General features: G+C 44.1%; 1 protein-coding gene across 7 annotated transcripts in view; it reads right to left on the reverse strand.

Annotated features, from left to right (window-relative positions):
- Nucleotides 1–13,248, reverse strand: part of LOC137412188 (calpain-10) — a 160,033-nt gene that overhangs the window by 70,859 nt on the left and 75,926 nt on the right. For all 7 annotated transcript variants that reach the window (XM_078784021.1, XM_078784020.1, XM_078784025.1 and 4 more), the window contains 4 exons: nt 11,599–11,795; nt 11,154–11,254; nt 1,178–1,306; nt 9–144 (listed from right to left, as the gene is read on the reverse strand). In XM_078784021.1, coding sequence (XP_078640147.1) covers nt 9–144; nt 1,178–1,306; nt 11,154–11,254; nt 11,599–11,795 — 563 coding nt within the window. The remainder of the gene's footprint in view (nt 1–8; nt 145–1,177; nt 1,307–11,153; nt 11,255–11,598; nt 11,796–13,248) is intronic.

Consider the following 13,248-nt stretch of genomic DNA (forward strand, 5'->3'; position numbering starts at 1 on the left):
ACACTCACCCCATTTTCCTATGACCCCATGGGTTCCACAAATGGAGCTTTTCCACTGCACTTTGGCCTGCTTGCGATCCCTGCAGCCCCCAGGTCACACCCACAATAGCGAATGCATGATATGTACCAAGAGAGGAGCTTAAACCTGCAAATATCACACCATGAAGCATGATGGGCAAAATGGGGGAAAAAAAGAGACATCCTTCATTTGTGCGACTACTAAACAATGACCGATTATGATGAAACTACGTATGATTACTAATCTCACCAAGATGAAATTGGGCAACCTGTACACCACAGGGGAACTCGGGGAACCTGTACTTGTTCACTCAGAGAAAAAAAAGACAACGTTGAAACAGTCTAACATACATTTTTAAAGCAATGAATATGAAATGATGAAATATTTCAGAAAATAAAAAGAAATGCTTTTCAAGCATGGTAGCAGATAAAAGGTTCAAGCACTGGCCTAACGATCCCTACAGAAACCAACCCATTTCAAGATACAACACCATGTTTGTGTACTGTCAGATGAAAACTTTATAGTTTACTCCCTGCAGGTATCAAACCCAGGACTAGGCAACTCAAAGAGAAGAAAGGTCCAAAAATAAGCTGGCAAACTACCCAAGTCATACTCTGACAATGAAAACCCTGTGGCTGAAAGATTTTCAGTGTGTCGAAGGATGTCCAACTAGGCACTACTTAGTCAGAGTGTACAAAAAATGAGAATAAATTTCTCCCCACATGTGCCCAATGATTATTTCTCAAATTCCATTGTAAAGTTTGTTTGATGGTGCTAATTACATATTATGTGGAGAGACTAATTAGGAGAATTAAGAAATAGAAAAGAGGATGGGTTGGGGGGGGGGGGGGGGGGTGGGGGGGGGAGGAGAAGGAGAGAAGGTAAGTGAATGAATGTACAAAGCAGAAAGGGGAACAGAAGGGGAAGGTCAAGAATTGTGCCTTTTTGCATATGTAATATGTGGATAGTATGGTCATTGTTAAAAATATGGTCATTGTTAAAAAAAAAAAATCTGGCAAAACATTGGCCAAAATAATTAACTGCGCATGCACCAGACCACAAGGTTTTCAAGTTGCAGGGTTTCCACTGTTGTGAGGACATTAGGTACATCATCTCTGCAAATCATAAATCCACAATGACAATGAAATAGTTCACTCACCACCTTTGTTCCCATAGCGACAACACATCACCCAGCCACACTCAATCAGCCGTGGCAATCGATCGGCCCATTGCCTAGGCAACACATATTCTTGCGCCTCATTCCCTTTTTCTTCATTCACACAGACATCTGCCATTGGAAAGAAGGAAAGGAAGAGGTAGGAATTGTTTTGCTATTCATGAATGCATTCAAAAATAGGGGCAATACCCCTGGGTACTCACCTGGTAGAATAAAGCAGGATACTACACTGACTATAGGTATTTTACATAGTATCACAATATCTTAAACCAACTTCAATGGTTGTTAGAAGACAGGGCAGCATGTAGAATCATACATGCTGTATGATTTTGATTACATGCAATGTAACAAGCAATGTAATCATAAGACTTTAAACAAAACAAAAAAAACAACAGATATATCATTAAATAATCACTCCCAATTCCTGATCAGAATTTTTTTTTGTACCTGCGAAAAACTGAAATATGACCGAAAAATACATATTTTGGGAGGTAACCCCCTCCCATAGACCCCGATTTTTCAATGCTGTGAACACACTTTGGTACATCACAGGTGATGAAAGTTGTGGTCAAGTTTCAGTGGAATCGCGTGTGTAGTTTCGGGGAGAGCAAATACCTATTTTGGGGGGCAATCCCCGGTAGTCCCCCTTAGGGCCCGATTTTTTTAATGCCGTGAACAAACTTTGGTACATCACGGGTGATGAAGGTTGTGGTCAAGTTTCATTGAAATTGTGAGTGTAGTTTCTGAGAAGAAAGCAAATACCTATTTTGGGGGGTCAAACCTGGACCTACGTTGACCCCCCACAGACCTCTTCAGACCTCCATTTTCTTAATGCCATGAACAAACTTTGGTACATCACCGGTGATGAAGGTTGTGGTCAAGCTAGATCAAAATAGTGTGTCACAGAGTGTGTTTTGATAGTGTGGTTAGATAGATAATGACACTTAAACAGTGTGTTTCAGGGGAAAAAGCGAATTCCTATTTTGGGGGCAACCCTCCCGCCCCCGCGTCCCCCGTCAACCGTAAGGCCCGATTTTTTTTAAACGTTGTGAACAAACTTTGGTATACCACGGGTGATGAAGGTTGTGGTCAAGTTTCACTCTCGCTCCATTCCACTCTCTGCCGCTCCATATCTCAACCCTCAGATCGGCAAGCAGCAGCCTCTTCACTCTCTACAGACCTGGACAATATCACAAACTGTTCAAACAAGTGGAACATGTCTTTCAATCCTGACAAATCTCACACTCTTACGATGTCTCTCCGAAAAGACCGTCTGGACAACCCTCCCATCTACTTTCTCAACAATCCTCTCCAAGAAGTTCTGTCACTCAAGCTTTTGGGTCTCACTATCTGCCATGATCTTTCCTGGGAAAACCACATTTCCAAGCTGGCCTCCAAAGCCAGTCGCCGACTGGGCATCCTCCGTCGTGCGAAGTCCTTCCTAGGCACACCTGAGCTCCTCACCACATACAAGGCTTTCATCCGCAGCTCAATGGAATACTGTTACCCCCTCTGGACCGGTGCTCCTGCCTCACACCGAGCTCGTCTTCACGCTGTTGAAACCAAAGCATTCAAGAATCATTGGAATCTCCCATGATCAAGCTGATTCTGAGGGCCTTGGCCTGCTTGTGGTCCCTGCAGCCCCCAGGTCACATCCACAAGAGCGAAAGCATGATATGTACCAAGAGAGGAGCTTAAACCTGCAAATATCACAATATGAAGCATGATGGGAAAAATGAAAAAGAAAAAAAAGAGAAATTGTAATTTCACTGTTGTTATATCGGGGAAAATTTCAAAGCTGCTTCTTGTATAAACGCGAATTAATTTCGGGTAATTTACATGCCATTTTCGAGAAGGCACTCGCCTGGTTGACTGGTGCATACACCTGGAGCTTATTTGTCACTACAACCTCTTCCGTCCTTCAAGTAACACATCATCCTTTCCAGGTTTCATCTGTGATACAACTTTACCTGTGGACTCAGGGTTTTCTCCATGCTTCGATTATACGAGGACTTCACCTTCTGAGGACTTGTCAAATGTGACTGTCCAGTCAGCTTCATTCTGTGTGCACCCTAAAGACTAGATCCTTTTAACCGTGCTCACCGCCGACCCTTCACCAATTTTAACCTGCTGGGGTTACTGTACGAACCGCTTGCTTGAGCTAAGTTGCCACATCAAGGGTTGTGAGTTAACTTATAGCTGCATTGTTGTCTGTGACGTTTGTACTTATTTAATTTGGGGATTCTTAGGTAAGTCATTATGTCTTACATTTAGTCATAATCACCGTTCTAAAGGTAGACAGTAGAGATTAATAAATATTCCTTATAAAGTTACCCCTCTGTCTCCTGTCATATGTTGGTTTCACCGATGAAACAACATTAAGGGCACATCAGTGTCTCTATTTATTTACTGCCGTAACACCCTATGGGTTACCAGTGCACATGCTGCGGTGTCCCGAGGTCGACTGAACACCATTTTGAATACTCGCTATCCATGTCATCAAGTGACCAAGCAGAGAATAAAGTGTCAACTCTTTTAACATTTTAATCCAGAATGCAACAGCAAAACACTTGCCCACAAAATAAATGCGTAAGAATCAAATTGTGTTTGTTGTTGTTGTTGTATAGCCAGTTGTACAGTTCTCTCGAACAAGCCCACAGCATGGAGACAGCCGATTGATCTCCTAGGAGTGACCCAGAGATCCCCCATATCCAAGATAGTGTAACCCCGCCTTCTGAAACCAGGACCATGGGAGAGAGAGAGGGATAGATAGAGACAGACAAGAGGAGGTGGGCCGGTCGATGGGTACTGATGAGCGCCCTGTCTATGACGATGCTGCCCTGACAAATCCAGGCAGCAGGAAAGAGTAGGGATGATTTGGCCCAACTTGCGTTGGGCGCACAACCACTGCGAAGAGACATCCCTGATAGTTGCTTGAATTGTTCTTTTATATGCTGCATTTGTTTTATATGCCAACGTTTAATCTGTAATGCGTGGGTTAAACCTAATGTCATTGTATGGGTTTAAACCACCAGCCAGACTTGCCAATGACATAGATAAAAAGTGAAAATTGGTTGCAATGTTATACAAGCGTTACGCCTCGGTCCCCCGTCGGTGAAGTGATGTGAGTTGACAAAGTGGAAGACGCAGAAAACATGCTATGATATGATATTTCGCTCACAAGGTTCAGACATACATGGAGGCGGCCATCTTGGATTTTGACGTGGCGACCCAATTTTCAATAGCTTTCTTCCTTATGCCGAGATACACCCACACACCAAATTAGAAGTTGGTACTTCGCTTATTTTTCAAGATATTCATCTCACAAGGTTCAGACATACATGGCGGCGGCCATCTTGGATTTTGACGTGGCGCCCCAATTTTCAATAGCTTTCTTCCTTATGCCGAGATACACCCACACACCAAATTAGAAGTTGGTATTTCGCTTATTTTACAACATATTCACCTCACAAGGTTCAGACATACATGGCGGCGGCCATCTTGGATTTTGACGTGGCGCCCCAATTTTCAATAGCTTTCTTCCTTATGCCGAGATACACCCACACACCAAATTAGAAGATGGTACTTCGCTTATTTTACAACATATTCACCTCACAAGGTTCAGACATACATGGCGGCGGCCATCTTGGATTTTGACGTGGCGCCCCAATTTTCAATAGCGTTCTTCCTTATGCCGAGATACACCGACACACCAAATTAGAAGTTGGTACTTCGCTTATTTTTCAAGATAGTCATCTCACAAGGTTCAGACATACATACATGGCGGCGGCCATCTTTGATTTTGACGTGGCGACCCAATTTTAAACAGCGTTCTTCCTTGTGCCTAGATACACCCACACACCAGATTAGAAGTTGGTACTTTGCTTATTTTTCAAGATATTCATCTCACAAGGTTCAGACATACATGGCAGTGGCCATCTTGGATTTTGACGTGGGTTGCACCCACACACCAAATTCGAATGCGGTCCTTCGCTTATGCACGCATGCACGCACGCCCGCATGCATGCACGCACGCACGCCCGCAAACACGCACGCACACACGCACGGACGGACGGACGGACGGACGGGCACACGGACGGAGGGGAAAACCATAGTCCCCCTTTCGCTCCGCTGTGCGACGGGGGACAATAATCCAAAGGCGAAAGGCATGTCAGATGTATGGCAAATGTTAATTTGGGTAAATATGGTGATCTGTTACGCAGATCATGGTAATATGATTGAAGTTGTAAATAAATAAATTAATCCTTAAAATAAAATCCACATACCAACATATACTTGCTAAAGACATTTTGACCCTGAAATAGATATACGTGTGGGTATTACAGCTTAAATGAATCTGGGTCACAGGATATTTGGGTGAGCGCAACCTGTACTGAGCAAGCAGGCCCACACTGTTGGGAATGTTGCAAACAAATAAACCAAATATTGGGGAATCTGCAGCTTTGCGAACACAATGAAACAGTAATGTATATGTAAAATATATAAAATATGCAGCAGAGGTAAACTAAATTCATGAACTGCAGTCAAGAAATATGAGAGATAAACTTAGCAATCATAGTACGTGCCATGCGAGTACTGTACACCTTATGCAGCAAGGTATAGTCCTTAAAGTAACTCGAAATAAAATGAGAAAGATTTGTTGACCAGTCACAGTTACGGGTTGTTGTTTTTTGGATACAAAATCGAGGCTCGTGTAAGAGCTAACACATTAAATGCAAAAAAACATAAACGGACAAACAACAACAACAACAGGCATTTTAAGGCCATTTTCCCTGCTAGAGCGGGGGTTAGCCTTGCGGTCCCCATGACAATCTTCTCCATTTTGCCCTATTTTCTGCATCTCTCCTTGTTAACCCCCTTGCCCGCATTTCTTCTTCCACCATCTTTAGCCAAGTCTTTCTCGGTCTTCCCCGTCCTCTATTTCCTTCTACATTCATTTCCATCACTCTTCTCAACCAGTTACTTTCATCCTTCCTCAACACATGACCAAACCATCTCAACCTGTTTCTCTTCACAACATCAATCACAGGCTCTATTCCCATCATCTTTAGCAATTCATCATTTGTCTTCCTCTCTCTCAACGATACTCCGCACATCCACCGAACCATTCGCATTTCCACCCTTTCCAGCCTTCGTTACTGCTCTACGTTCATTACCCATGTCTCGCTCCCATAAATCATAACACTTCTCACACATGCAGCATACACCTTTCCCTTCAGCTTCAACGACACTCCCCTCCTTGTCAGCACGCCACTCAGTTCCCGAAACTTCTTCCATGCACATCTCACTCTAGCAACCGTTGCCATAAACGGACACATAAACATATAATAAAGGGAGCAGGAGACAAGATGGGGAGAGAGAGGGAAGCACACAAGCACAACAACGGTAGAGAACGGGGACATTGGGAGATCTGTGGGAGGGAGAGGGCTGGAGGGTGCGTGGGGGTCGGGGGGGGGGGGAGGGGTATATTGTATAAAACAAATTGACACTACGAGGAATTTCAGGAATGAAGTTGGAGATTGAAAGAGGTGGACTTGAGGTGTATATAACAGGGGTAGAAAAGATCAAGGTTTTGGATAAGAGATGGTGGTGAACAGCTGTTTTAAGACCTGGAGGGAGGAGTGGAATTGAAGAGAGTGTGGGAGTTTGTTCCAGAAGCGGGAGAAAAGAGGAATGAAAGAGTGAAGGTGAACAGAGAGTCTTGATTTTGGCAGTTTCACCAGAAGAGGGTTGCTGGCAGATCTTGTGCGACCTGAAGGAATATTTGGGGGACAGAGCAAGGAGAGCAAGGCCAGAGAGGAGTCGGTAGAAGACAAAAAGACCACCAACCTGCCCGCGGTGAGCGGGTGAAAGGCCCTCAGAGTTAGCTTCATCGCGGGAGATACCAATGATTCTAAATGCTTTGGTTTTGACAGCGTGAAGACGAGCTAGGTGTGAGGCAGGTTCACCACATGGAAATATAGGCATTTCACCTTTCTTTTAACAATAGACTTCAGCTTGTCTGTGGCTGAAATGCAGAAACAGATAAATGATTGACACTTTGAGGACGAAAATCCTGGTGGAGACATCCCTTCCAATACCAGAAATATGTCTTGTTCAGCAATTTCTTTCAAAACAGCCCAGCTTCATGTGAACCTGTTGTAACAAGTCAAGTGAATCCACTTGGATTCCGCCCAGGTTGGCACATGGAAATTATGATGTAGCATAATTATCATCTCGGGTCAAGATTTGAAATTATGCCATGGTTTTTGTAAAATTGCTACTAGTATTCACATTATGTTCACATTCATTCACATTCACAGGGTCCTCTGGGTCCTCTGGGCATTTGGGTCCTCTGGGTCATTTGGGTCCTCTGGGTCATTTGGGTCCTCTGGGTCATTTGGGTCATTTGGGTCCTCTGGGTCATTTGGGTCCTCTGGGTCATTTGGGTCCTCTGGGTCATTTGGGTCATTTGGGTCATTTGGGTCCTCTGGGTCATTTGGGTCCTCTGGGTCATTTGGGTCCTCTGGGTCATTTGGGTCCTCTGGGTCATTTGGGTCCTCTGGGTCATTTGGGTCCTCTGGGTCATTTGGGTCCTCTGGGTCATTTGGGTCCTCTGGGTCATTTGGGTCCTCTGGGTCATTTGGGTCATTTGGGTCCTCTGGGTCATTTGGGTCCTCTGGGTCATTTGGGTCCTCTGGGTCCTCTGGGTCATTTGGGTCCTCTGGGTCATTTGGGTCCTCTGGGTCATTTGGGTCCTCTGGGTCATTTGGGTCCTCTGGGTCATTTGGGTCCTCTGGGTCATTTGGGTCCTCTGGGTCATTTGGGTCCTCTGGGTCATTTGGGTCCTCTGGGTCATTTGGGTCCTCTGGGTCATTTGGGTCCTCTGGGTCATTTGGGTCCTCTGGGTCATTTGGGTCATTTGGGTCCTCTGGGTCATTTGGGTCCTCTGGGTCATTTGGGTCCTCTGGGTCATTTGGGTCCTCTGGGTCATTTGGGTCCTCTGGGTCATTTGGGTCCTCTGGGTCATTTGGGTCCTCTGGGTCATTTGGGTCCTCTGGGTCATTTGGGTCCTCTGGGTCATTTGGGTCATTTGGGTCCTCTGGGTCATTTGGGTCCTCTGGGTCATTTGGGTCCTCTGGGTCATTTGGGTCCTCTGGGTCATTTGGGTCCTATATTCCTATCCTATAACATATATATCCTATAACCTATCCTATATATATCCTATATCATATAACATATATCCTATATATCCTATAACATAACATATAACAAATATATCCTATATTATGTACTAGCGAGCGGCCGCGTACCAGCCAAAGGGGTAGCCCATGGTTAGCCTAAATATAGATTTGATGACGTCATGTTTACACATCTGAGCGACAGAAACTGTGTTACACATCTGAGCGACAGAAACGAGCTTCACTTTTGGAGCGACAGAAATTCCCAGGCAAACGCTATAACGCACCAGGTTTACAACCTGTGCGTTAATAAACACGCCACACACAGTTGGACAAACTCTTAAAATGGTGAAATAGTGGCCATGTTGTTGCTGACACTTTCTCCTTGCACCAACGTGAAATGAGGATGTGACACTTCTTGTACTGGTGTAATTCAATCCCTTCTGAGGATGACTAAGCATTGGCAACAGTGGAAAAAACAGAAAACCCATTAAAATTCCACTGCATTGTGCCGGAGCGGTGGCCCAAGTACAGGGATGTTCTCCATTTGCAAGGAAGCTGAAACAGAACAAGTAGAAAGTCTTCCATTTTCTTATCCGAGCTTCACTTGCTTATTCAACCCTTTTACTGTGGTGTATCTCTCAAGTAACTCGTCTTGCTGCTTCTTTTATTCAAAACGCTGGCAGCTCCCACTTCAATGTCTTGAGCCAAGATATGGATTGACTCATTGGCTTTCACACGATTCACAGATACAAGCTTCTCCTCTAATAACTAAACCTTTGACTTTTGTTTCTGCTTGAAAACTCATTTGAGAAGCAAAGAATAAAGCAAGGTATGAATAAGTGATTCACATGTGATTTGGAACAAAGATGGGTGAATACAGGGAAACTGTATAGATGGGACTAATTCTGCACGGAGTGGAGTGGGGCTGATCCCAGCAAAACACGACAGCTGAATGTAAAGGGCAGCGCGCTATCCAGCTGAATGCAGCCAGACACAGCAAAGTAATATTCAACTGAATTCCACCAAATGCTCTTCATCGATTGGTCTCAGTGGTGTAATAGTTAGATTGTCCGCTCTGAGTCTGGAAGGTCGGCAGTTCAAGGTGTGGCTGAGTCATACAAAAGACTAAAGTATAACAGCATGGACAATCTCTGTAGGTTGGCATCCATGGAATGAAATGAATGAATGAATGATCGTTTTAAGGCCATTTTCCCCGCTAGAGCGGGGGGTTAGCCTTGCGGGCCCCATGACAATCATGGTTCCCTGTTTGAGGCAATGTTTTTATGGCCGGATGCCCTTCCTGACGCCAACCCTTGGTCGCCTCTTACGATGCACAGGGATACGGTGTACCTATTCTAAGCCGGGGTACACACCGTGATCATTCATCCCAGCAAGCTGGTACTCAATTTGCCGACCTCGGAAGGATGACAGGCTGAGTCAACCCCCCTGGCGTTAATTCAGCGATCGACCGGGATTCGAACCCAGGATCCTAGGATCCCAAGCCGGCACCCTAACCACTAAGCCAACACCAGGCTGCAGAAAAGAAAGAAAACCAGTGAATTGTCTGAGGAGGTCAGACACAGGATTGTAGCCAAGCAAGGACAATCTCAAGGCTACAAGTCCATCTCCAGAGACCTTGATGTTCCTGTGTCCACCATATGCAATGTTATCAGGAAGTTTAAGGCCCATGGATGGCACTGTAGCCAACCTCCCTGGACTTGGCGCAAGAGAAAACTTGATCGAAGATTGCAGCGAAGGATTGTTTGAATGGTGAAGAAAGCACTTCAATCAACTGCCAAACAGATTCAAGTTGACCTTCAGATACAAGGTATGACAGTTTCAACTCGCACCATTGGTCTCCAACTCAATGAAAGGGGGTTCTATGGTAGGAGACCCAGGAGGACCCCACTGCTGAGAGAGAGAGAGACATGAGAAAGCTCAACTGGAGTTTGCCAAAACACACATGAACAAGCCAAAATCCTTTTGGGAGAATGTCCTGTGGACAGATTAGACCAAATTAGAGCTTTTTGGTAAAGCACATCATCTCTATGTTTACAGAAAACAAAATGAAGCCTTCAAAGAAAAGAACACCTTCCCTCCAGTCAAACATGGAGGAGAATTGTGGAGACCAAATACTTTTGTCAATTTAAACTTATGTTTGAGAAAATTTTGAGTTATTTGAAAAAAGTGGAAGGATGCCAATATTTTAGGTTGGCATCCATGGGAAGAGGAAATTGGCATCCATGGGAAGGAGGTTGGCATCCATGGGAAGAGGAAATTACCCACTGAGGGAGGTGAAAAATGCGGCGCCATTGTTTTGGAGTCGCTGGTACTCAGAGTGCCCCAGGAAATGATGTTGCGTGTGTGGCAACTCCACCAAGAGCCTTAGATCATGTTAAAACTAGAACGGCACTCTTTGACGTCCCTATAATCTATAATATATTATAATCTATTCAGTTCATCCTTGCATCATTATACATTTGATCAAATTTGACTTATATCCCTTCAGCCGTGTTATCGCGATGACGAAAATATATCACAGACAGATGCACGGACGGACAGCCAGACAGACAATCCAAAACAATAATGCCTCTGGTGACTTCGTTGATTGGAGCATAAAAAAATCTGAATGAAAATGGTAACTTAAACTGCTGTTCATACAGTATTGCAATTTGTCTTATTGGGCATTTGGTTTAAAAGGAATATATTGTCGAAGAGGGTACACCAACCCACTGAGTGAATAAGCTGTCAAACTACAGTCTTATGATACTTACTCCCAGATTTGAGATACCACTTCACTGCTAATCCTCCTGTGAGTTCCATCCATCCTTCAGGAATCTGGCCTGCAGCAAGGGCTTCATAGGAGCCACGCACTCTACAAATAAAGGTGTGACAGCACCATTAGCAGTATCCAATATAAAATGCTCATGATCAGAGAGGAAGCTGCCCACAAGCTTACACATTGTTAGGGTCTGGATAAATAAAGAACAGAGGGGACAGAGTGGAAGAAATATAAGGAAAAAGTGTGGAAGAGCAGGGGGCATGCAGTGACAAAGGGGAAGACTTGCAGGCAACACAACGAGAGACCTAGCGTCATAGCTGTAAAACAAAGACAAAAAGTTGACGACAATTAAAACGAGTTGATAGTTTAACCAACATCCAACAGAACCATGAAGCGAAACAATACAAGTGTGGCTAAAAGAACAACATAATGCTTACTTAGCACATGCTTTTTCGAGGAGTGGCAGCCAAAATACATCTGGTTGGCAGCAGGAGGAGAAACAAAGTTTTCCATGGATTGTGGGCAGCCTGTCATCCACCAAGACCTCGTACCATGTGCCATGGGCCCACAGTCTGATGGTGAATTGACCATCATAACTCGCAGCAGGCCACATGGTTTGTGCGTCAGGAAACAGCTGAGTTCAGGTGTAAAGAAGAGGTAAGTTAGAAATGCAGTTTTTCGGTCACTGCATGTGTGTAATGATTGTGTTGCAATTTTAGACCATTCTCCTTTATTAAAAAGAAGCTTTTTATTACCTCCGCCATCGAAGGTAGATGGAGGTTATGTTTTCACTCCTGTCTGTATATTTGTCTGTGAGCAGGGTTTCTAAAAAAGTTTATGGACGGATTAGGACAAAACTTGGTGGACATGTTGGGTGTGTCAGAAAGACGAATTTTGGTGAAGATCCGTATCCGAATACGATAATTTCTATTTTTCAATGTGATTCTTTACTAAAATGGGGCGACAGCCTACTTTTGACAAAACTTGTTGGATGGGTTGGTTAGGTGACAAGAATAAGCCGATTAGATTTTGTTTCACCTCCGAATCCAGATCCGGCCTATCTGTGCATACAAAAAGTAAACTGCTCAGTCTAGCAGAGGTATGCGCTCTACCAAGTGCGGTTCTAGTTGTTTTTTAAAGTGATCTAAGGCTTATAGGGGAGATTTTCCACATTTCACATATCAAACAAAGCCATGATGACACCAGTAAACTTCATGAATTACAAGAATATGTAGGAGACACCACACAAATCAATATAGCATATGGGATTTGAACCTGGGTTTCCCAGCCTTACTTGCATCAGATGAGAATGGGGGAATAAAAAATTCTCCAACCCCTACTTTGTCCATATCCATATAAGCGTTGTGCCAGTTGGACGAACTTTTTTCCCCAAGGATTGGTCTCCACTAACAGGTCTATGTTAGGGACGATTGTAGTGATCGGTAGATTATCATCAGTCTTAATTTTAGCAGGACTCCTTGGTGCCAGGCTCGATAAAACGCTACCTTGATGAAGGCATACATTCACTACTCACCCTGCATTTAGTTCTTGCGTCCATGATCTAGATCCAAAGTAAAACGATTTTCACGGAACTCAAACTGAATTTATGTGAGCAGGCCATTTGTTTTCAGGTGCATCATTCTGGCGTTATTGATGATGCATTCCAAGAGTTTTCTGATTACTGGCAAGAGGCTGATTGGGCATCGTTGGCAGAATCTGACTTTAAATTTTTCTTATGCACAGAACATACTGTACCTGGGCTGCTTTCCAAGGTTGGGTTAATGCTAATGTTGTAAATATAATAGAACAGATTGGCCAGAGGGGCAGCTAGCTATGGACCATATTTTAAGGATTATACTCCAGATGTTTTCAAGACCTACATCCTTTGTTGTATGCAGTGCATCCAGCCACTTCTTGACGCTGTGTCGGGTGAAGCAAAATGACCGTGTGATGATATCTGCGATTGTGGAAATTCTAATAGTGGATCGAGTTGAATGCTCAAATTGACATCAATTGCTGAAGATGATTTTGAACAGTTCTGTTTTGTTGTTTACTCTTGTGAGCTAGGCCCCACCATGGTTTCATAC

Source organism: Myxine glutinosa, chromosome 1 (genome assembly GCF_964187855.1).
Source record: "Myxine glutinosa chromosome 1, kmMyxGlut1.1, whole genome shotgun sequence".
Classification (NCBI taxonomy): domain Eukaryota; kingdom Metazoa; phylum Chordata; class Myxini; order Myxiniformes; family Myxinidae; genus Myxine; species Myxine glutinosa.